The 26,164-nt window shown below is 43.8% G+C and overlaps 1 protein-coding gene across 2 annotated transcripts in view; it reads right to left on the bottom strand.

Moving 5' to 3' along the window:
* MTG1 (mitochondrial ribosome associated GTPase 1) overlaps positions 1-24,225 on the bottom strand; it is a 1,022,130-nt gene extending 997,905 nt beyond the window's left edge. For both annotated transcript variants that reach the window (XM_075349124.1, XM_075349125.1), the window contains exon 1: positions 24,167-24,225. In XM_075349124.1, the coding sequence (XP_075205239.1) occupies positions 24,167-24,219 (53 nt within the window). In that variant the 5' untranslated portion in view covers positions 24,220-24,225. The remainder of the gene's footprint in view (positions 1-24,166) is intronic.
* Positions 24,226-26,164: the final 1,939 nt, after the last annotated feature.

Genomic DNA, 26,164 nt, shown 5'->3' with positions numbered 1-26,164 from the left:
TCCGGAACAATAACCACCCTTGGTCGACCAGGACGTTCCTCATTGTTGGTGCTGAAGTGGCTCATTTTAAAATTTGGCAACCCAGTTCTTAACTGTGGAATATGAAGGGAATATGAAGAACATATCACCATGAATATCCTTCGTGGACTTTCCTTACAGAAACAAGAATTTTATCACTCCTCTGCTCTCAGTTGCTGGGAATATCACATTACACTCTACCATTTTGTTTTCCTACGTGCGTATAACACCATTGCCATAAGCAACAAACACAACATTTTGAAAACATATATTAGACACATAGGGCTTTCATGTGATGTAACATTCGTCACCATAGAACCAAAAAAAGATCACAAAGTCAAAGACTTATCAGCAGCCTCTCGTATATATTAGGGCAGGGGTGGGGAACCTCCGGCCTGCGGGCCGTATGCGGCCCCCGATGACTTTTTATGCAGCCCCTGGGCCCATTCCAGTGGACTGCAGTACTTGGGCGGCAGCCACGGTCTTGTCGGCTGCTGGCCCTTTAAATCACAATGTGTGGTGCGCATACTATTAGGTCGTCAGCCTGGTGGCCTGTGTCAGCGTGCTGAGGACGTACTTTCTAGGCGAGGTAAGCATGAGATGCGCTATGCTCCTGTCCCACAGAAGAAGAGGAACAGCAGGTTTACAGTCTTCCCTGTACATGCCTCACGGTCCTGTGAGCCTCCTGCCTCCCCGGGTGCTGTGAGCCTCCTGCCTCCCGTGGTGCTGTGAGCCTCCTGTGGTGCTGTGAGCCTCCTGTGGTGCTGTGAGCCTCCTGCTTCCTGTGGTGCTGTGAGCCTTCCATGGTGCTGTGTAACTCCTGTCTCCTGCGGTGCTGTGAGCCTCCAGCGGTGCTGTGAGCCTCCAGCGGTGCTGTGAGCCTCCTGCTGCTGTGTAACTCCTGCCTCCCGTGGTACTGTGAGCCTCCTGCCTCTGGCACTGCAGTGAGCCTCATTCCTCTCGTTGTGCTGTGAGCCTCCTGCGGTGCTGTAAGCCTCCTGCCTACCGCGGTGCTGTGAGTCTCCTGCCTCCCGCGGTGTTGTGAGCCTCCCGCGGTGCTCTATAACTCTTGCCTCTCGTGGTTCTGTGAGCCTCCTGTTTCCTGCGATGCGCTGAGCCTCCTGCCTCTCGCGGTGCTGTGAGCCTTCTGCAGTGCTGTGAGACTCCTGCCTCCCATGGTGCTGTGAGTCTCCTGTGGTGCTGTGAGCCTCCTGCCATGCTGTGAGACTCCTGCGGTGCTGTGAGACTCCTGCCTCCCTTGGTGCTGTGTACCAACCATACTACTGTGTACGCCTACCAGCACTGTGTGGCCCAGCCCTGTGTGCCCCAGCCCTGTTTGCCACCCCCCAGTCCTGTGTGCCACTACTGTGTGCCCCCCCGTTGCTGTCTGTGCCCCCTTGGTTATGTCTGTGCTCCCTCAGTCCTGTTTGTGCCCCTTTAGATATGTCCATGCCACCATCAGTACTGTCCGTGCCCCCCCCAGTGATGTTCAAGCCCCTGTCCTTCCTGTGTCTTGTGATGTATATATGTCTTCAGCCCCTCCTGTGATGTGTATATGTCTTCAGCCCCTTCGATGATGTATATATGCATCCCAGCCCCTCCAGTGATGTACTTAGGTGTCCCAGCCCCACCTATGATGTGTATATACCCCAATCCCCTCCTGTGATGTATGTGTCCCCAGCGTCTCCTATGTTGTATAGGATTTACCAATCTATTGACTGCGCCCAAGACAGAGACAAACCTGGACAAGCAGTTGTGTGAAGCAACATGAGCAATATCACCAAACATGAGAGAAGCTCCAGCCACCACAGTAGGGGTGAGTTAATTAATTGTTTGACCACAAATATTAGGGTAATGTTCAAGCTGATAATTTTTTGTGGCCCCCAAAGGTTGGTAGAAATATTGAAAAGACCCCCGGCAGTGAAAAGGTTCCCCACCCCTGTATTAGGGTATGTCCGCATGCTGCATCTTTGTGGTGAACACGAAACTGTATAAATTCTGGCTGGCGACCGGTCCATGCTGCTGGTTTTGAATTCCCTATTAAATCGATGGCTGGACAATATTTGACAAGCTTTTCTTCCCCCACCCAAAAACGAGGCAAAAACACAGTATGCACATGATGCCTTATAGTTTTTTTGTAGACCAAGACTAATCCACAAAAAAAATAATAAATTAAAATGGAGACATGCCTGTTTTTTATCCCTTACATTCATAAAATCATGGTCAGCACAGAGATGCCATCTTTATGCTATCAGTGTGCAGTCAGTTTTTAATACTAATGGATGAGAAAGAAGGAATTACTTCTACCACTAATTGTATATCCAGGAGTCCATCAGGACGTCGTCCTTCTTATCCTCCATAGGGACAGGAAACACACAAGAGGTTAAAAGGGAACTCTCATGTTAACTTCACACAAGCACAAGGAATTCAAGGAAGGGATGTAAGAGTGGTGTCATGATTGACTCCTGGTAATAAAAATTTGGCTAATTCCTCCTTTCCAGAACATCCCTCATGACAGCAAATCGGGAGAGTACCAAAGAAATCATATTGGGATGGATAACTGGAGAACGTTCCTCCCAAAGGCGGTCTTGCTATCTAGACAAAAAATAAAAAAAAAAAAAATATCGAATTTATAATGTCTGCAGAAAGTGCTCAACCCAGACCAAGTTGCCGCTCTACAAATCTGGTCCACAGAAGCCACTGCTCACTCTGCCCAGAAAGTGGAAACTGCCCTTGTCAAGTGTGCTGTAATGACTTCAAGTGGAGATCTTAATTCTGAAGAAAATGCCAGGCAGATCGCAGACCAGATCCATCTAGCCAGAGTCACTATTTAAGCCTTCTTCCCAATGTTCTTGCCTCCCAACTGAACGAAAAAGTTTGACTCCACTCTCTAGTTGCTTCCAGGTATGCTAGTAGCGCCTCTCTAAAAGGCAACTTTACACACTGCAACATCGCTAGTGATATCGCTGTAATGTCACCGGTTTTGTGACGTAATAGCGACCTCCCCAGCGACATTGCTGATCGCTACGAATCGTTCTGGACCATTTTTTGGTCTTTTGTTTGTTGCTGCACAGCATGCACCGGTGTGTTTGACACCGTTACAACGACATCTTTAGTGACTTAAAACCCAGCCCGTAGGCGTGCTATAGCGTTCCCTTTCCCGCCCCCTTACCTTCGATTGGTGGTCGCTGTTGCGTTCTGATTGGGCGGCTTTTTCACGGCGATTTTCACTGAAAAGAAGGCAACTTTAGTGCTTCCGTCCTTTGTTTCAAAGCTACCTTGTTCCTGAGCGTGCTGGTTTGCGGATCATTAGAGAGTTGTAGTTCACTCTACAAAGATTCGCTAAGCAACAGAAGCTCAGGAACAAAGGATATACAAGTGCGACTTTTGCCAATCTCTCCAAGCTCGGGGTCGCCAATAAGAACGCACTAGCAATCACCAATGGAGCTGAGGGGTGCGTGTAAAAAGGACACCTAGGTGGCTTCAGCGCCAAACACCACGCCTCTAACATAGGTGTGAGTCGTCAAATAGCTGCTGTGTGACACGTCCACAACGACCAGCGAGGTCATTCTGTAGGTCCGTATCGCTGCTGCGTCGTTGGCCAGATCTGCCTGTTTGACAGCTCACCAGCGACTGTTTTGAGACTTTCCAGCGATCCCGGCCGGATCGGGATCGCTGGTGGGATCGCTAGAAAGTCTCAGTGTGTAAAGGGGCCTTAACATGAGGTGAATGGAACGGACATTCCTTAGGATTCTGAAAGACGGTTGGTAGGACAATTTCCTGAGTAATATTGAATGCTGACACCACTTTGGGGAGAAAGTCTAGGTCTGATTTCAGTATTCTACGATCCTCCAGGACCCGCAGATAAGGGTTTCTAACTGATAATGACCAAATTTCCCCTACTATCTTTGCTAAAACGATGGTGACAAAAAGGCTGTTTTCAGGAAACGTCTGTTAATAGACACCTGCTCCTTGGGTTCGTATGGTATTTTACAGAGTGCATTTAGCAAGTTGAGGTCCCACCGGGGCATCGATTCTCTTATCGTGGGCCTTAACCTTTAAACTGCCTTTGAAAGCCTAGCTATCCAAAGAAGAATAGCTTTGGATGAATAAAAAAAAAAAAAATACTTAGAGCAGAGATCTAAACCATTTAGGTACTTTGTCTAAGCCAATATCAAAGGCCTCCTGTAAAAACATCAAGGATTTTAGGACTATCTGGACAGGGGGCATCTATGACCGACTCACTATGTTCAAAACAGAGAGCTGAAAAGAAAACAGTGCACTGAGTCTCATTTGGGAGAGAGGTTTTAGGTTGATACTCATGTGCTCACCTCAGAGCGATTTTGAGTTTATAAAGTTTTCTGAACTTAATTGCGCCGTACAGCCTTGTGTTCTGAACAGACATCTTCCTGGTGCCCTTTTTTTTTTTTAGTTTTTGTTTTTTAAAGTTTTGTTTTTTAAACTGTCATAATTTGTTTGCAACTCATGTGGCTATTGTCCTGATGAAGTTCGAGACGTCGAAACGTGTAGAATGAATAAACCACAACTTCCAATAAGGCACTGACTGGTTCTTCTAACAACCGTTTCTCATGTTTCCTGGAGGCGAAGATCCACCTGAGGCACTCTCCATTGTTGGGTCAGTTGCTGAAACACCTCTCCATTGAGTTACCACTCTTAGGACTCTACCTTCTGTCTGCTGAGGAAATCTGCCACTTTGTTTTCTGATCCTCTCAGATAAACACCTGTAATGGATAGCAACGTTTCCTCTATGCAGTAGAAAAATGTCTGAAGTAAAAAACAATGCCATGGGCACCCCTGATGAAGAATGTAGGGCACTGCTAAGATATTGTCCAATAGGGTCTTTACATGGTGGTCTCTGAGACGTGTCTGACATCCCCTTAGTACTTCCCATACTGCTCTTAGTTCCCTGAAATTTGAAGACTTGGACTGAATTTCTGGTGAGCATATTCCTTGGGGGTACTGATCTCCCACTTGGGCCCCTCAACCTATCTGATTAGCTTTGGTGGCCACCGTGACGCACGGGGAGGAATCCCAAGGATCTCACCTCCAAAGATTTTCTGGGAAAATCTATCTGCAGAATTACTTAGGAAAATCTTCTTGTCTAGAGAAAGGAATTGCTGTTTGTCCCTGTCTGACAGAATTGCTCACTGGAGATCTCTGGAATGGAACTGACAGCAACAGACACTCTGAATGCAGAATATCAATCACCCCTAGGATACTCATGGCCAATCTGATAGTACACTACTTTTTTACTTTAAAGGACCGGACATGGTCACTGACTATTAGACGTTTTTTATTTTAGAAGGAGTGATGACCTCCAGTGTGAGTCTAATAGAACTCCCAAAAAGACCTTCTTGGTGCCTGGTTGTTAGTCCAATTTGTCCCCTTTTATCATACAACCTAACATCTTTAGTGTTGACAAAGTTACTTTGAGATGGAACTCTAATTCCCGCTTTGAGCCAGCTACCAAAAAGAAATCCAGATATGGAACTATAATGGTGTCTTTCGGTCTCAGGAAGGCTATTATCTCTGCTATACTTTTTGTGATTATTTGTGGGGCAGAAAATAGTCCGAACAGGAGCAAATGAAACTTAAAGATTTGACCCTGATGTTCTATTGTAAATCTCAGACACTTTTGATGTGATGGGTGAGTGGCTACATGGTAATAGGCTTCTTTCAAGTCCAGTGTACACATTCACTGTGTCCGTGTCTATTAATGGAATAGTCAACCCTATTGACTCCATCCTGAACCTCTTGTATATGATAATCCATCAATTTAAGGGCTTCAGATGGATTATAGTGCAAAATTTGCTCAAAGGCTTCTTGATGGAGGAGACTGGAGTAACGGCCCTGAAACTCCTCTGCTCGGGAACAAGAATTATTGCCTTGGACTCTTAATTATTTTATATCTGACCATAGCTGAAGAGTGCCAGGGGACTGGGAGGTTGTCAGCAGAAACGTTTCTGGTGGTAAATCAGATGAACTCTATCTTGTACCCCTCTGAAATTGCATGAAGCAACCAGTGATTTGAAGAAATATTCTGCCATGCCCTTAAAAATATCAAAGTCTTCCACCTACTCCTCTGGCATTCAATGTCAAGTAGCAGCTCCAAAAGCAAAAGATTTTAGGGTGCATGAAAAGAGATTAGATCTTACGATCCCAACGTATTGTTACCCCTCCAGAAGTCAGTTGTAAGGCCACATCTGGAATATGGGATCCAATTTTGGGCTCCACATTTTAAAAAAGATTTTCAGAAGTTAGAGTCAGTTCAAAGATGGGTAACTAGATTATTGCAAGGAATAGAAGGACTCCCATATGGTGAGAGGTTGAAAAAGTTGGATTTGTTTAGCTTAGAAAAAAAGACATCTCAGAGGAGCTCTCATTTAGATGTATAAATATATGTGTGTGATCAACACAAAAGGACTAGCACGCCACTTATTCCAAAGACAATACTAAAGGACCAGGTGGCACTCACTGCAAGTGGAAAAAAAGCGATTCTGACAGCTAAATAGCAAATGGTTCGAGTAGTCACATTGTTGAATGCCCTGCCACAAGAGGTAGTAATACCTGGCACTATAACAACTTTTAAAAAAAGGATGATTTCCTCAGAACACACAACATCTTTGCTGATAAATTATTTAATGACAAAATATATAATTGGTGGAGGAAGGTTGAACTAGACGGACCTAGGACTTTTTTTTTCTACCTGTGTAACTATGATCTTTCTGAACCTGACCTGGAACAAAACAGAGTCTCTAACTCTACCCTCTTTGGGGTAGCTCCGATTGCCAGATTTCCCTTTCCCCTTTAACTCCTGTCTTTGAGAAGGGTGGGAAATACGAAAGGACTGATAAGTCTTTGGGGTTCCTCCAGAAACATGTTCTTTTTATCAGATGATTTCTTTAAGATGTAATCTAAAATCGAACTGAGCACTTGCACACCTAAGACAGGGATAGAGCCCAATTTATTCTTAGAATGATTGACCCCAGATTGGGTTTTCAACCAAATTGCTCTATGGGCTGAATTGGAAACCTAATCGATTCTGCAGACGCATCAGCCATAAAAACGGTCACTATCTTAATTAATGGAAGGAAATCCAAAACGCCTTCCATCAACGTTTTAATTTTCAAACGGTTCTCCAGGTCATCGGTCCATAAATGCTACCGGAGGCGGCTGCTAGGTTTGCCCCAATTATTACTGTGGAGACCTCCTAGGCCCTCTTAAGCAGGCCATCCAGTTATCTGTCCATAGGATTGCAAAGGCTAGAGAAATTCTCAAATGAAGTGAAGGTTTTCTTAGCCACTCTGCCCACCAAAATTTCAATCTTAGGGGCCTCTTCTCACACCTTCACGTCTTTGAGCTCAAACTTCTTTTGGTTCTCTTGGTACAGCCAATATCTTTTCCAAATCCTCCCATTCTGCCATAATCATAGCACAGATATGATGACTGACAGGGAAAACCCTATTTCTCTGAGTTTTAAGCCCTCCTAACATTTAATTTTGAATAGAGTGGGATTTTTCTGCTTCTTCCACCTTCATGGTGTTTTGATAGCCTGCAACAGCTCATCCGTGTCTTCTGACGAGTAGTATTTCTTACCTTCCTCTGGGAGAACTATTGTCACTTCTTTATCATGATCTGAATTAAATCACTGATTGGCAATCTACAAGCTCAATTCCATTTCCTATCTTGGCCTCTTAGGCTATGTGCACACACTGCGTCTTTTTGACGCTGCGTTTTTGTGCGTTTTTGGCCGCTAAAAACGCACAAAAACGCACCTTTGTCGAAAAAACGCGGCAAAAAACGCACGCGTTTTGCCGCGATTTGGTGCGTTTTTTTGCTGCGTTTTGCTCACTGCGTCCTTATGCGTTTTTTATCAGTGAACAAAAAAAAAAAGGTCTGATGTCATTTCCTTCTTCAATGTGTTCTTCATTCTCCACTAGTGTATGCAGAAGAGCAGACAGCTGCAGAACTACAAGTCTCAGCATCCTTGATCCAATAGTGTATGCAGGAGAGCAGACAGCAGCTGTCGAACTACAAGGCTCAGCATCCTCCATCCAATAGTGTATGCAGGAGAGCAGACAGCAGCTGTCGAACTACAAGGCTCAGCATCCTCCTTCCAGGACTGTATGCAGGATTTCTTTGCCCCCCCCAAAAAAAAAAAAAAAAATGACGTGGGCTTCGCCATATTTTTGTATGCTAGCCGGGTACAGCAGGCAGGTACGGGCTGCCCCCAACTGCCTATTTGTACCCGGCTGGGAACCAAAAATATAGGGAAGCCCTTTTTTTTTAAATTATTTCATGAATTTCATGAAATAATTTAAAAAAAAATGACGTCGGCTTCGCCCAATTTTTGAGTCCAGCCGGGTACAACTAGGCAGTTGGGGATTGGAATCCACAGTGCAGGGTGCCCATGCTTTCTGGGCACCCCCGCTGTGAATTGCAGTCCCGCAGCCACCCCAGAAAATGGCGCTTTCATAGAAGCGCCATCTTCTGGCGCTGTATCCAACTCTTCCGGCTGCCCTGGTGACGGGTGGCTCGCCGGGTAATAATGGGGTTAGGGCTAGCTGTATAGCTGGCCCTAAGCCCGAAATTCATGGTGTCACGCCAATATTAGACATGGCCACCATGAATTTCTAGTAAAGATAAAAAAAAAACACAACACAGAAAAATATTTTTATTAGAAATAAAACACAACACAATTAGTGACTCCATCTTTATTGAAATAAACCCCCCTCCGCAGTAATCCTGGGTTAGGGTCCCGCGCCGTCCAATCCGGATCCAATATCATCTGATCGGTTTGCTGGAAGGCAAAGCGATCAGATGATGTGTCAGGTTCTAGGGGCTGAATCACATCACACATCAGCTGATTGTATAAGAGCCGATTATACAATCAGCTGATGCATCGGTGCAAAAGAAAAAAAAAAAAAAAATAATAATACTCACTTATGTGCTGAATACCGGCAGCTCCTGGAGCGATGGGGCGGGAGTCTGATCCTGTCCGATCGCTGCAGCAGCTGCCGGTAATTAGGGATGAAGTCTCCTGACGCATCCGCTGATACCGGCCGGGCGTCCGCGTCACCGCGATACTTACGATCACCTGATGCGTCAGGTGACTGCATCAGGTGATCCATCGCCAGGTCCTGCATCCATCGGAGCTTTCCCGGCTGTCTGCACACAGCCGGAGCCGGAGCGGCGATACCGTGAGAGGAGATGGGAGCGGGCATGGCACCGGGAGTCTGCAGACAGGTGAGTATAACTTTTTTTTTTTCTACTGTTAACTTTTGTTTTCGCAGCCGCTTCCACCTCCTGCCTGTACATGGCGCCGCACGGCAGCATACATGCACAGGACGGGAGGTGGAAGCGACGGTGACGGTACCGGGAGGATTCACGCTTCTGTCTATACTGACAGAAGGAATCCTCTTCCTGTACACGTCACTTTACTACCCACCTCCTGCGTTTATAGCTGCGTTTTTGGTCTTAGAAACGCACCAAAACGCAGCTATTTGCGTTTTTCATTGCGTCTTTCAACATCCCATTGAACTCAATGGATGAAAAGCGCAGTGAAAAACGCGGGAATAATTGACATGCTGCGTTTTTGTGGTCACCACAAAAACGCAGCTGAAAAAAAACGCTGTGTGGGGACAGCAAAAATGAAAACTCATAGACTTTGCTGGGGAAGCAAAGTCATGCAGTTTTGAGGCCAAAAACGCACCCGAAAAACGCGCAAAAACGCCGCGAAAAACGCACCGTGTGCACATAGCCTTACCTTGCGGACCTGACTACGCTGTTTGAGGGAGAACTAAGCTGAAGACCGTGGCCTGCACTTCCTGGCTATTCATAGACTGCATGTCTGAGAAAAAGGATTGTTTCTTCTTGACAATTTTAGCGATACAATTTGCACACAGCCATTTCTGATACGCTTCCAGCAATTTAAAAATACAGACAGCCCATCTTTTGACTTTCAAAAAAAACATTCTGGTTTACTTTTACACAGCTGCACTAGACTCTGCAGAGTAACCTCTGCCATAGAAAACATAAAAGAAGGAACTCTAAGGTACAGGAACCAAAGGGCAAAGAAACATGATAATTCCAAATTTAGGAAGAAACTCACAGGGATCAGGGGCAAATTTGATGGCACATCTGAACGGGCTGAATCCTCCATTCAGCCCACCAAAGAGTCAGCACAGCGTAATGCAGTCTTAGTAGTTCAGCGTAGTACACCATAGCACAAAGGTGATAGTACACAGAACACACCAGTGCAAACTCAGACACTGGGTTTATATATATATCCTGATGTGCAGTCTGCCCTAGGCCATCTTTCTGCTCTGTGTGGTTAAAGACGCAACGCATACCGCTCCATAGATCGCGCACCTCCACTATAGGAATCAGAAGTGCGTTTCAGACTGGAACGTATGTTCTGCGCGTTACCGGAAGTCATGCAGCAGCCATGGGCAGGGAGCAGACAGCCCTCTGTAGAGGGAAGCTGCAGAGAACCAGGAACTCAGTCCTGCTCAACTGATGTTGGCTGATGGGCCTCTTTTTATAGTCATGCTCAATCTCCATGGGTCCATCCTGAAGGTAGTCTTTGCGCACATCGCCACTGTCTTATGCATGTCCTCCATAGGAATAGGAAAAACACTATAGGTGTGGGTGTGGGAGGGGCATTTTAACCTCGTGTTTTTCCAGTCGCTATAGAGGATAAGAGGGATGTCCTGGAAAAGTTGGGGAAGGGGGGGGTTAGCATACAAGAAAATTACTGATGGTAAAAACTGACAAACTGCCCAAATAGTGATGAAAACCTGATCATGCATGCTGATCAAATTCGATCCATGTTTTACCAAAGGAGAAATATAATGGACATACTATACACAGTGCTGGCCAAATGTATTGGCACCCCTGCAATTCTGTCAGATAATACTCAGTTTCTTCTTGAAAATGATTGCAAGCACAAATTCTTTAGTATTATTAACTTCATTTATTTTGCTTGCAATGAAAAAACACAAAAGAGCATGAAACAAAAATCAAATCATTGATCATTTCACACAAAACTCCAAAAATGAGCCAGACAAAAGTATTGGCACCCTTAGCCTAACACTTGGTTGCACAACCTTTAGCCAAAATAACTGCGAACAACCGCATCCGGTAACCATCAATGAGTTTCTTACAATGCTCTCCTGGAATTTTGGACCATTCTTCTTTGGCAAACTGCTCCAGGTCCCTGAGATTTGAAGGGTGCCTTCTCCAAACTGATATTTTGAGATCTCTCCACAGGTGTTCTATGGGATTCAGGTCTGGACTCATTGCTGGCCACTTTAGTAGTCTCCAGTGCTTTCTCTCAAACCATTTTGTAGTGCTTTTTGAAGTGTGTTTTGGGTCATAGTTCTGCTGGAAGACCCATGACCTCTGAGGGAGACCCAGCTTTCTCACACTGGGAATTACATTATGCTGCAAAATTTGTTGGTAGTCTTCAGACTTCATAATGCCATACACACGGTCAAGCAGTCCAGTGCCAGAGCAACCCCAAAACATCAGGGAACCTCCGCCATGTTTGACTGTAGGGACCGTGTTTTTTTTCTTTGAATGCCTCTTTTTTTTCCTGTAAACTCTATGTTGATGGCTTTTCCCAAAAAGCTCTACTTTTGTCTCATTTGACCAGAGAACATTCTTCCAAAACGTTTTAGGCTTTCTCAGGTAAGTTTTGGCAAGCTCCAGCCTGGCTTTTTTATGTCTCGGGGTAAGAAGTGGGGTCTTCCTGGGTATCCTACCATACAGTCCCTTTTCATTCAGATGCCAACGGATAGTACGGGTTGACACGGTTGTACCCTCGGACTGCAGGGCAGCTTGAACTTGTTTGGATGTTAAATATAAGAACTAACAGAGTTAAATAGATGGGTAGAGTGCTCAAAAAGGGACTAACATGTAATCTCAACCCTATTTTAAAATGTGCAATTTTTATTAATATTCATTAAAATGTACCCATAAACAGACACACAAACATATAAATGAGAATGGATCACGATATCCTTGTAAATAACCAAGGAGTTTTATATACACACTCACTTTAGGAAAGGGAAGGGAAACTAATATAGCCCTATAAGGGTAGTGTATCCCTACCTAACAACGGACGGTATGACATCATAAGTTACCGGGCGCCCCCGTTCCACGTCGGCTCTCCCTCTCCCTGACCCGGATATAGGGATGGGATGGAAAGCCCTATAGTGGTGCTTGCACAGTACAATATATATGAGTTCCCAAATGGTAATACTCTTCCCTGTATTGTTTTCCTTAGATCAAGAAGGTATCAATTTACTGATCTACAATCAGGAATTCCTATTCATTATACTAGCACTGTACAAGACGTATAGACTTCTATTCCTAATAAATTATCTTTATGCAAGGTAGTGATCCATAAGAGTTATTTACAACCACATATGTTACAGGGTGGTATACCCCACAAGTATATTACAGTCACCTAGAGTCATATCACAAGGGGCTCAGATAATCTCCCCATTATACCCCAGGAGCTGAAAGAAAAATGGGATACAGACACCCCTGCAAATTACTGCAAAATAGAAAAGGTTGCTCCAATCATATTCTATATAATATAGTATAACAGGGAGAAAAGATGAATTACTTCCCTGAGAAGCAGGAATCCAGGCCTGCCAGGCCTCAACGCGTTTCTCCTCTCCCTTTAGAGGTTCATCAGGAGGCTAAGGGGAGACGGCAGCGGGTCCTATTCAATAACAATCCATGGCTGTAAGCAGCGTTCACGTGCATGAATGAGGTATTTAAAGCATGGCTGCGGGGGAAGGGGCGGTCACATGAACCAATCAGACAAAAGGGCTTCAGTGTCTGCAAGTTTCTACTGCACATGCCTGAAAAAGACAAACACTAGATGCCTGACACACACTGAGCATGTTCCATAGACCACAAGACATAGGGCACACAGAGGTCCAGGGGAGTGTCAGTGGTGAACTAAGCATCCAGTCATAGCATGATAGGAGTGGCCACATGAAAATGTTTAACCATTGAAGCCACATACAAGCGCGATCACATGACAACGCAGCCAGAGGGCCTCAATGTCTACAGGTTAACATTGCGCATGCCTAAGAAAAGGCAAGCGTTAGGACTTTATAGCACTCACTGCATATGCCCAATTATCACATAGAGCACGGGGCATTAAATAGAGGCATAGATGTCCAGGAGAGTGCCAATAATGCAGGCCACATCCACACACATCAACACTGGTATGGAAATGTGAAAACGTTTTAACAGGTGCGATCACGTGACCAAATTACGTGTCTGAAAAGCGCCACTGCTTCAACACAGTAGGCAATAAATATCTAAAAATGTCTTCTGCATATACCCAGCAGCCTGTGGATAACAAGCGTGAGGAAAAAATATGTCATAACAATTGTGACAAAGGGGAGGAGCCAACAAGTGTAGAAAGCATGATGCTGCAAAAATTAATGGATCAAAATCCCCTTCCCCTAGGGATGGTTCATATTATAATGGCCTGATGTAAAAAATTATTACAGCAATTGTGACAAAGGGGAGGAGCCAACAAGCGTAGATAGCATAATGCTGCAAAAAATAATAATGGATCACAATCCCCTTCCCCTAGGGGGGGTCATATTATAACGGCCTGATGTAAAAATTATTACAACAATTGTGACAAAGGGGAGGAGCCAACAAATGTAGATAGCATAATGCTGCAAAAATTAATGGATCAAAGACCCCTACCCCTGAGGGGGGTCATATTACAACTGCCTGATGTAAAAATTATTACAACAATTGTGACAAAGAGATGTAGAAAATTATTATAACAATTATGACAAAGGGGAGGAGCCAACAAGTATAAACAGCATAATGCTGCAAAACTTAATGGATCAAAATCCCCTTCCCTAAGGGGGGTCATATTGTAAAGGCCTGGTGTAGAAAAATAATAATATTAAAAGGGGCCTTACCGATTTTATCAATACAGGAAGGATGGAGTGTATACATCCAACCTTACTGACTGGGACCAAAAACAGAACAATCTTCAGACTTAATATAGCCCTATAAACTACACCAAGCTGCCCCTGCAGACAGACCTAGACACTATTGAAAGACACTAAAATCAACCCCTTACCCTTACTCATGCCTATAAAGAGTCTCTTAATGGAAATAAGAAAAGAGACCATAGCTCAATGAAAAATTCCAGAGCTAAACTGCCGTGACTCACAAATTCCGAGTCGATAACGGGGGCGCATAAGGTTCTATCATAAATATTCAACCCAATAACACCGTCCAGAAGGTTGAAACACCAGCCCAGTACTACAGCAAAGATCACACGCAACACTCAGCGGGCTCCTTTAAACAGAACCAGACAATTAAAGAAAGGGGGAGAAGGAAAGCCTTTCATTAAGACCCAAGGGCGTCTGGGACCTAAGGCGGAAAATCCACTGACTCTCCTTCTGTAGGATTCTCCTATCCAAATCACCACCCCTGAGGTTAGGGCGGATGACTTCCAATATCACAAACGTTACGCACTTTTCATTCCCACCATGGCTCTCCCAGATGTGACGAGCCAGGGGTGTATCTCTCTTCTGTCGGATGTCACCGATATGCACACCAATGCGTCTTCGGACCTCTCTTATCGTTTTGCCCATATAGTTTAGGGGGCAACTACAGGTGGCCATATAGACCACTCCACTTGATTTACAATTGGCGAAGTCTCTTATCTCGTACTGCTTACCGGTAATGGCGCTGGAGAAAGATTTCGTAACTGTAATCCAGCTGCAGTACTTGCAATTTCCACACCGGTAGCAGCCCAATGGCTTTCTATCCAGCCACGTGCCTGGTGGAGTTGGTCTCGTGTACAAACTATGCACCAACTGGTCCCTTAGTGAGGCCCCCCTTCTATAGGTTATAGAAGGACGAGTGGTGAGCACATCCTGAAGATCCGGATCCGCTAGAAGGATACCCCAGTGCTTATTAAAGATAGAGCGCACCTGTTCAGAACGAGAGTCAAAAGGTACCAATGACTCGAATGGGTTCTTTATCATTGTTACCTGTTTTTGTTTGTAACAAAGACTCCCTTGTGCGCTCTAAGGTGTTTTTAAAAGCACCTCGTAGTATATTGTCCGGGTATCCTCCATCTTGGAATCTCATTCTCAAGTCTCCAGCTTGCGTATGAAAATCCTGCTCCCAGGAACAATTGCGCCTTAGGCGCAAATATTGTCCCTTCGGAATTCCACTCCTGAGGGGGCATGGATGGAAACTATACCACCTCAGGAGACTATTTGTGGAAGTTGGTTTTCGATACGTTTTTGAGACAAGGGATCCAGACTCATCAATTGTAAATGTGACATCCAAGAAAGACAGAGTGTTTTCGTGAATTTCGCTTGTGAAGGATAATCCGAACTGATTAGAATTGATGCAACTCATGAACTCCCTAAATTCGTCCCTACTGCCAGACCAAATAATAAAAACATCGATGTATCTCCCCCAGAACTGGATCAATGGGATCCACCAGGGGGAGTCATCGGTGAAGATGGCACTTTCCTCCCACCAGCCCAGGAGCAGATTTGCGTACGACGGGGCACATGAACTCCCCATCACGGTGCCCCTGTGCTGGTGGAAGTACTTGCCATCAAAAACAAAAAAATTTCGAGTAAGGACGAATTTCAAGAGTTCCAAAACCATCTTGCTGTGAGGTCCTAGATACACTGCTCGTGAACGCAAATAATGTTGTACAGCCTCCATACCCTTATCATGGGGTATGGAGCTGTACAGAGCCTCCACGTCAATGGAAGCCAGATACACTCCCCTATCCAGAGTGAGTCCCTCCAGCTTGAGCAGTAGATCTCCTGTATCGCGGATATATGATGGAAGGCTCAAAACAAACGGTTTTAGAATCTTGTCGACTTACACGCTGACATTTTGCGTGATGGAACCTACGCCAGAAACTATAGGGCGTCCCCGTAGGGGTGGGTACCCCTTATGAATCTTGAGGAGCGCATAAAAGATTGCCATCAGAGGTTTTACGGGGGTCATAAATTCATATTCATCAGGGAACCTCCGCCATGTTTGACTGTAGGGACCGTGGTTTTTTTCTTTGAATGCCTCTTTTTTTTCCTGTAAACTCTATGTTGATGGCTTTTCCCAAAAAGCTCTACTTTTGTCTCATCTGACCAGAGAACATTCTTCCAAAACGTTTTAGGCTTTCTCAGGTAAGTTTTGGCAAGCTCCAGCCTGGCTTTTTTATGTCTCGGGGTAAGAAGTGGGGTCTTCCTGGGTATCCTACCATACAGTCCCTTTTCATTCAGATGCCAACGGATAGTACGGGTTGACACGGTTGTACCCTCGGACTGCAGGGCAGCTTGAACTTGTTTGGATGTTAAATATAAGCAAAGTTGAAAGGTTTAGACCACCACTCATTTGGGACCGATTTCGATGTACTACTAGCCCTTGGCCTAAACTAAGAATCTCCCCTGATGAATCCCAGCGGAAGAAACGCGTCGGGAGGCTGTTGAAGCTATGATAGGGCCAGCTTAGATAGGGTCAATTTGGTACTGCCCTTGTAAAGGTTGGAGTCTATGGGGTTCTTGAGGACATAGCTAGACCACCCAGGGAAAGAGCGCATGCCCGGTTGTGGACAGCTATCCGACTCCATGAGAATATTGACCCCTTCCAACCACTGACCCGGATCCATAAATGGGTGAAACCAACCCTATTTTCAAATTTTCAATTTGTGTAACTGCACACTGATATGATTCTGTTGATCTTTTTGCATAATTATTAGGCACTAAGAACGTTTGTCTTGCTACTCTGGACTAATCACTTATGCCAACCCGCAGTACATCACTGTGATTTAGGTTTGTGCTCTAGTGGTAATACCCTAATCTCTTGAGACAATATTTGTGAAACACTCATGTTTATTTCTCATAATGATATGACAACTCGAAATGTATTGCATCACTATGTAATCATAAGAAGGCGCCTCTTTGTGTGAGACTAATGGTATACCTTATGCATTATTATTATTATTATAAGATTAGGAGAGTATTTCTGGTTCCCACTGGAACACACCTTGAATTAGCTGACTAATAGACATACGGTTCTTTGGCCTAGCAATCAGATCATATTAATTGATTAGGAGTATCTACGAACTCTGGATACTGGTTTAATATAGAATTAGTGGAGCCTGTCTTTACTATACCCACACATCAAATGACAGTAATCATTCCTATATTGGCGTGCTAGCTCCTGCTTCACTTCTCTATAAATTGGTCCAGGCGGACTTGCTTTGGGTTTTTTGTTTGTTTACACTGGTTTTATTGTTGCATCACTGGGCAACTTTTATTATTAATTTAATAAAAGTTATGTATTAAATCCCTCTTCAACTTTGCTGATATTTAATCTCATTTCCAGAGGTATCCTAGTGGGTTTTATTTTTTACTCCGACTACACTAGTGCTGATAATTTTTTTGTTTGGATGTTAGTCGAGGTTCTTTATCCACCCACCATCCACACAATCTTGCGTTGAAATCTCTCATCAATTTTTCTTTTCCTTCCACATATAGGGAGGGTAGCCACAGTACCATGGGGTTTAAACTTCTTGATGACACTGCGCACTGTAGACACAGGAACTTTCAGGTGTTTGGAGATGGACTTGTAGCCTTGAGATTGCTCATGCTTCCTCACAATTTGGATTCTCAAGTCCTCAGACAGTTCTTTGGTCTTCTTTCTTTTCTCCATGCTCAGTGTGGTACACACAAGGACACAGGACAGAGGTTGAGTCAACTTTAATCCATGTCAACTGGCTACAAGTGTGATTTAGTTATTGCCAACACCTGTTAGGTGCCACAGGTAAGTTACAGGTGCTGTTAATTACACAAATTAGTGAAGCATCACGATTTTTTTAAACAGTGGCAATACTTTTGTCCACCCCCTTTTTTATGTTTGGTGTGGAATTATAACCAATTTGGCTTTATGACAATTTTTTTTTAATTTTTTTTCATTGAAGACAAATTAAATGATGTTAATAATACCAAAGAATTTGTGATTGCAATCATTTTCAAGAAGAAACTGAGTATTATCTGACAGAATTGCAGGGGTGCCAATACTTTTGGCCAGCACTGTATGTGTGCTGATGAGCCCATTGATGAGAAGACCTGCAGTCTGGCTGGGAATTCCTGATATAACACCGATCATAAAATACAGCCTCAATATGACAATATGAATTTGGTTTTAAAGGGACTCTGTCACAAGGTTTTTGCTACCCCATCTGAGAGAAGCATAATGTAGACACAGGGACCCGGATTCCAGATATATCACTTATTGGGCTGCTTGCTGTCGTTTTGATAAAATCACGGTTTTCTCTGCTGCAGATCTAGCAGTTATTTGAATGTAGAGCAGGGTTATAACGAGCTCATGCATTTGCTGGACTACCTGGTAGCATGCCAACTAGTTCTCTAAGAGTAATCTGCTAATTAAAGTGATTTTATAAAAGTTACACTACGCAGCCCAGTAGGTGACAGTGCTGGAATCGCTTTTCCATCATAATGCTGCTCTCAGATTTAGTGGCAAAAACCTGATGACATAGTCCCTTTAAGCTGGAGTTACACGGCAATTTTAGCAACTACACAAATTGCTATATATAGTGTAAATCATATTCTACTTTGATTCTCTGCCTGTGGCTAAAATGATAGAATAGTACCAAGACGGTCCTCGCCTGTCACAGTAATGCATTACCGCCTTATGATCATGTAGTGAAAGGTAAGGACGAAAAAAAAAATTAATAGGAACACGTAAGCAGGCCCTCTGGTTGTTGCACCATTTATATGTTCCAATCTGCGCTTGACTGCAGGATTTAAAATAGTTAAAAACTAGTGTCTAAGGCTAATTTGGATCGCTGCTGTGTGTTGCAGATGCTGGCTGTGCGTTACATATGCGTTTCGCAGCTGATCTCAGGATACTGATATAGGGCTGGATGATAAAATATATACCGGTGTTTAATGTTCAAAAAAAAAAAAAATATATATATATATATATATACACAAACTGGATGGAATAGCATGCCACTGGAAGATGCTGTGGTAGCAGTGCTGGTTCTGTATGCCTTTAATTTTTGAATAAATCCACAACAGTGTCACCAGCAAAGCACCCCTACACCATCACATCTCCTCCTCCATGCTTCACGGTGGGAACTAGCCATGTAGCGTCCATCCGTTCACCTTTTCTACAAAGACACGGTGGTTCGATCCAAATATCGCAAATTTAGACTCCTCAGACCAAAGCACAGATTTCCACTGGTCTAATGTTCATTCCTTGTGTTCTTTAGCCCAAATAAGTCTCTTCCGCTTGTTGCCTGTCCTTAGCAGTGGTTTCCTAGCAGCTATTTTACCATGAAGGCCTGCTGCACAAAGTCTTCTCTTAATAGATGTTCTAGAGATGAGAAGGTGTGTCCAAACTTTTGGTCTGTGCTGTATATCTGCAATAAAGGCAAATTATATTCCACTGATTTGTTGGTTGTAATGTATTAATATAATTTTTCTGGGATATCAGATACATAGAATGTCTTAATTTTATATGTTATATTGATGTTGTTCTTACAATTTGATTTTAAGATTACTCATCATTTTAAACATCGTTTTACTATCCTTAACCCTATATGCGCCTGTTAATTTGTTAATTTATCAATTATTCAATTAACCCTTTGTAGTTATCAAGGTATATATAGGTCTAGGAATTGTCAATCATGTAGAAACCTGAGGAAGGGGACAGATCGTCCCAGAAACACGTAGTGTCTATATAGCAAAGTTATATATTAGTACAGACCAAACGTTTGGACACACCTCCTCATTCAAAGAGTTTTCTTTATTTTCATGACTCTAAAAATTGTAGATTAACATTGAAGGCATCAAAACTATGAATTAACACATGTTCAATGAAATGCTTAAAAAAGTGTGATTTTATCAAAATGACAGCAAGCAACCCAATAAGTGATATTTCGCTGGAATCCGGGTCCCTGTCTCTACATTATGCTTCTCTTAGCTGGGGTAGCAAAACCCTTGTGACAGAGTCCCTTTAGGCCAAAGTCATATTGCCATATTGAGGCTGCATTTTATGATCGGTGTTTTAGCAGCAATTCCCAGCCAGACTGCAGGTCTTTTGCTCAACGGCCTAATCAGCACACATACGGTATATCCGTTATATTTCTCCTTCGGTAAAACATGGACAAGTTTTGATCAGCATGCTGGACTGTTTGGTCAGTTTGTCAGTTTTTACCATCAGTAATTTTCTGGTATGCTAAAAAAACCCCGGCCGGACAGTATCAGCCACATGTGCATGTCAGTGTTGTGCCTGAGTTCAATCACCCCTTTTCTTTCCAATAGTGCTTAAGATTCTTCACAGAAGCGCTCTTCTTGTTTTTCTCCTTTTGTATTATAAATGGCATTCGCTGACTATGGTGTGTGCTCAGCTACACTGATTAAAGGCCCCTTAACACATCCATGTGTTTTTGGAAATCCGTATAGCCATCCGTGTGTTCGCGTGACCAGTACAGTAACAAAAAATGCATAATACTGAAACAAATATTTTTTTATGTATAAAGGATGTGCAAAGCCAGAAAAATTATAGCTAAATGCTAGATAGACTGTAATACGGGCAGTTGTAATCCTACTTCAGGGGCCAATACATATTCACTGCTTCACCCACACATGGCAGTACCGGCGTCTGATTGGTTGCAGTCAGACTGCGCAGCCACCCTGTGTAACACCGTCCGATTGCTTGCAACTGCACATGCTGTTTGCATCTCTATAGTGGTGTAAAAATAAATAAAAAACTGGCATAGGGTCCCCCCCAATATTGGGATAATCCGCGCAGATAAATCCCATGGCTATAGGCTGCATCCCCTAGCAGTATGCTTATCTTGGCTGTGTATCAAAATGCGAGGGACCCTATGTGGCTTTTTTTCTTTTTACATTTTTTTTGTTATATATAAATAAATAAACAAAAAAATACACGCTACACGGTGTGCAGTTTCCCCCCACCCCAATTTTGATACTCATAGAATAGATGCGACAATCCCGGCACTTTACACAGCTCATCCATATTGCCCTGGTGCAGTGGCAATCTGGGTAATATAAGGGGCAATGACAACTCATAGCTACCACCAAGCCCTAGATTAGTAACAGAAGGCATCTATGAGACCCCCCATTAATAATCTGTAAATGAAAAGAAAAAACACAAACACCAAAAAAATTCTTTATTTGAAATAAAATACAAAAAACCCCTCTCTACAATTTATTAACCCCAAACTCCCAATTCCGATGTAAAACACGTGAGGTTCCATGACGATCCCGGCTCTGCTACAAACTGAAGTCACAGCGTGCAGGTACAGAACATAACCACATACTGTGGCTTCAGGCAGAAACTGACTGAGTCGCAGCTGTGAGCGGTGACATTACTCAGTTTATTTGTGGCGACAGTTGGAGGTTCCCACAGTACCCTACCTGTGACCAGAGGTAAACTGACCTCATTGTACTCAGTGACCTCACCTTAGGTGAACCAAATTCAATGAGACTTGCAGCTGCAGATATGGTGCTGAAAATTATTCACAAAATTTGCATCTTCTGGCAAAAAAAAAACAACGCATCAATATCTCATCAAAACTGCATTGCGATTATATTGGTGTATACATTTCAGCACCATAGCTGCATCACTTGGAAAAAAAAAGAAAAAAACAAAAACAACAAAACACGGTTTTCTGCCAGGAGATGCAGGTCTTATTAACACTCAATTCACTTGAGGTGAGGTCACTGAGTTCAATGAGGTCACCTGAGGTCAGTCTACCTTCAGTCACAGGTGGGGTATCGTGGGAACAGTCATTGCGCACAGTTGGGGCTCAGTCAGTCTCTGCCTGAAGCCACAGCATGCGGTCATGTTTTGTGCCCACGCGCTGCACCGTAGCAGAGCCGGGATCATGTTGGGATCTCGTGTGGATTACTTTGGAATTGGGTGTTTAGGATTAATAAATTGGAGAAAGAGGTGGGTTTTTTTGTATTTTATTTCAAATAAAGGATTTTTCGGTGTTTGCGTTTATTTCCTTTCACTTACAGTATTAGTAATTGGGGGTCTCATAGATGCCACCCATTACTAATCTACAGCTTAGCGGCACCTGTGAGCTGTCATTAATTCCTTATATTACCACCGCACCAGGGCAATTGAGATGAGCCGGGTAAAGTGCTGGGATTGTCGCATCTGATTGATGCAACAATTCTGAGCGGCTGCAGACTGCCATTTTTAACCTGGGGGAGCGCAATAACCATGGGCCTCCCCAGCCTGAGAACACAAGCCCACAGCTGTCTGCATTATCATGGCTGGTTTTCAAAATTGGGTGGGGGGGGGACCACATACCTAGATTTAAATATTTTTTGTAAAAAAACGCATAAAGGTCCCTCTTATTTTGATACACTGCCAAGATAAGCACATGGCTGGGGGCTGCAGCCTGTAACCATCTGCTTTACTTGCACAGGGGGACCCTATGCCACTTTTTTTTAAATTATTTTTATACCACTGTAGAGATGAAGACAGCATGTGTAATTCTAAGCAATAAGCAAACATGCTGTCACACAGGGTGGTGGGCAGTTTGACTGCAACAAGACGCCGGGACTGGCGATGGGAAGGGGAAGCAGTGAAGATGTATGAGCAGCCCCGGAAGTAATGCTACAGCCATGTGGGAGAATCGTTAAGTATAACGGTCCTGCTCTAATCTCCATGGCCCTCAATACCACAATTTTAAAGCACAATGTTCAGGTCCTATAGACTTGGAGATCGGCATCCGGGCAAATGTTCAGCATTAATACTGGTCCCAAACTGGGTTTTTTGTTCGTTTTTTTTTTTTCTTTTAAATCCGGTTAGACCCACTAAACTCGAAAATCTGTGGGTTTACCCACCTCTAATAATGATAAATAGATAATAGATACAGTAGGTAGATAATAGATGGAAAAATAGATAGATGAAAAAATAGCTAACTCTGCTAAATAGCTGTACAAACAAATACATTTTGGAAAAAAAAAAAAAAAATAAGAATGTGGGCTTCTCCCTAATTTTCATAAACAGAATAGGTACAGCAGCAGCTGCAAGCTACAAACCTCAGCTATCCCTTGGCAGATTTTAAAAATAGAGTGGATCACACACTGATTTTTTAAATTATTTAAAAAAAAATATTTTAAAAACGATGTGGGTCTCCCCCCCCCATTTTTTTCAAAGCCAGCCAAGGGACAGCAGACAGCTGGTTCACACACAAAGTATTCAGAGACCGCTCTATTTCTAATGCCAGGGCGTGATGCCGGCTGACATCAACACCATAAACTACCCCATTTGCCACCTCACCAGGGCAACGGGAAGAGCAGAGTACAGAGCCAGATTTGTCACACCTAATAGATGCACAACATCTGGGGTGACTGCGGTAAGCTATTTTTAGGATGGGAAAGGCCAAATAACTATGGCCCTTCCCACACTAAAAATATCAGCCGCCAGTTGTCTGCTGTCCCTTTGCTTTAAAAAAAAAAAAAAAAAAAAGATGGGGGGGGGGGGGTGACCCTACACCTTTTTTTTTTATTATTTATTCAAATTATTTAAAAAAAAAAAAAAAACAGAGTAGGATCCCATTTATTTTTTAAAGCCAGTCAGTCAAGATATAGCTGACAGGGTTGCAGCCCGCAGCTGCTGCTGTATAAGTTATCTAGCTCTATTTTATGTATTCCATCTACTCTATCATTTTGCAAGCTTTGCACATCATTTACACATAACAAAACCATTCATTTCAGTTATATTCCTCTTTTTTTCCAGTACGTGTCACACGGATGCAATCCGTATGCTCTCCGTATTTGATCCGTGCAGCTGGCAAAAAATGACAAGTCTTCAAATGGAACACACGGACAGTCCATGCGGACCGTGTAAAAACATGAAGGTGTGAAAATCTTTATTGACTTTAATTAGTATGCATGTGAACGTGTCTCCGGACATCACATGGACCCAAAACACAGACGTATGAGGGGGGCCTAAGATGTATAGTTAGGTCAGGGTGCGCAAAGAAGTAGAGTACTGTTTTTTACTTTACATACAAAAGGATATTCGGGCATCATGTACTTCGACAATGCAGTCAACTTTGCCAAGTTTAGCTCTCATTTGTTTAAGACCTGCAAAAAAAAAAAAAAAAAACAGCACTATTAAAAAAAAAACAAAAACAAAAAAAAAAACAACAATCTACAGAAAACAGTACAAAAAAAATGTGTCCAGTCTGGTACTCAATGTAAAATCTTTCTTGGAGCCTTCATTGGGGGACACAGGACACCATGGGTGTATGCTTACTGCCACTAGGAGGCTGACACTATGCAAAAAAAGGGTTAGCTCCTCCCCAGCATTATACACCCACCAGCTGGCATTCGAACTTCAGTTAGTGAAAAAGCAGTAGGAGAAGCATTTAAATAGAGAACAACCATAACACATTCAAAATAAAGAAAAACTGTAACAATAACATATGTTAGCAGAATAGGAATATGTGTTAACACAACTCAACATTCAAAGTACAAAGGGTGGGTGCTGTGTCCCCCAATGAAGGCTCCAAGAAAGATTTTATGGTGAGTACCCCAAATCTTCTTTTCCTTATCGCTTCATTGGGGGACACAGGACACCATGGGACGTCCTAAATCAGTCCCTAAGGGCGGGTGCTACTACACCTTAGGTCTGACCTCGGGCCACTGTTGCCTGCAGGACCCGTCTACCAAGCCTCGCATCTGCGGAGGCATCAACATGAACCTTGTAGAACCTCGTAAAGGTATGAATAGAAGACCAAGTGGCAGCTTTGTATAGCTGCAACACTGGGGCCTGATGACTGATTGCCCAAGAGGCTCCCACCACCCTAGTGGAGTGAGCCGTGACCCTGAGTGGACGAGTCCTGTCCTTTACCCGGTAAGCCTCCAGAATGGCGGATCGGATCCACCGGGCAATGGTGGATTTGAAGGCAGGAAGACCCTTGCGATTACCAGAAAGAAGAATGAACAAGGAATCGGATCGTTTGAAGGTTGCCGTTCTGTCAACATAGAAACGGAGAGCCCTGACTAAATCCAAGTGGTGCATTAACATCTCACGTGGGTGAGAGGGGGATGGACAGAATGAGGGTAGAATGATGTCTTCATTGATATGAAAGGCAGAAACCAGATTAGAAAGTAAGGGACTTGCCTAAGCACTACTTTGTCCTGATGAAAGACTAGAAAGGGAGAGCGGCAGGAAAGAGCTGCAAGCTCGGACACCCTTCTAATTGAAGTAATGACCATGAGGAAGGCAACTTTCCAGGAGAGGAAGGAGAGAGAAATGTCCGAGAGGGGCTCAAAAGGAGACTCTTGAAGAATCGACAGAACCAGGTTCAGATCCTAGGGTTCAACTGGCGGACGGTACGGGGGTACAGAATGGGCAACCCCCTGGAGAAAGGTCTTATCCTGAGATCTGGAAGCAAGACGCCTCTGAAATAAGATGGAGAGCGCTGAAACCTGACCTTTTAAAGAGCTGAGGGCCAGACCGGAGTCAAGACCCGATTGCAAAAAGGCCAAGATGACGGGTAGAGAAAAGTCATAGAGGGAGTCTGAGAGCACTCGCACCAGCTAAAAAAAAAAAGAAGGCCTTCCACATACGATGGTAGAGACGGGGTGATGAAGGCTTCCGCGCTCTAAATTGTCTGTATGACTATCTGATAGGCCAGAGGATTTCAGTACAGCGGCCTCAACAGCCATGTCGTTAAACTGAGCGACTGAGAATTCCGGTGGAAGAGCCGACCCTGAGATAGTAGATCTGGACGTTGGGGTAGTCTCCATGGGACGTCTGCGAGAAGGTGGACGAGTCCTGCGTACCATGGACTTCTGGGTCAATCTGGAGCTATGAGTGTGACTGGTACTCGTTCAGACTTGATCTTTTTGGAAGAAGTGGGAGAGGGGGAAACCGGAATGGAAGGGAGAATTGTGGCCAAGAGACTGCTAGAGCGTCTGTTCCGACCGTCAGGGGATCCCAATACCTGGAGAAGAACGTTGGCACTTTGTGGTTCTATCTGGAGGCCATGAGGTCCACGTCCTGAACCCCC

Source organism: Anomaloglossus baeobatrachus, chromosome 5 (assembly GCF_048569485.1).
Source record: "Anomaloglossus baeobatrachus isolate aAnoBae1 chromosome 5, aAnoBae1.hap1, whole genome shotgun sequence".
In the NCBI taxonomy this organism is placed as follows: domain Eukaryota; kingdom Metazoa; phylum Chordata; class Amphibia; order Anura; family Aromobatidae; genus Anomaloglossus; species Anomaloglossus baeobatrachus.
The sequence above is the reverse complement of the archived record's forward strand: the minus strand, read 5'-3'. Positions and strand labels throughout refer to the sequence as shown.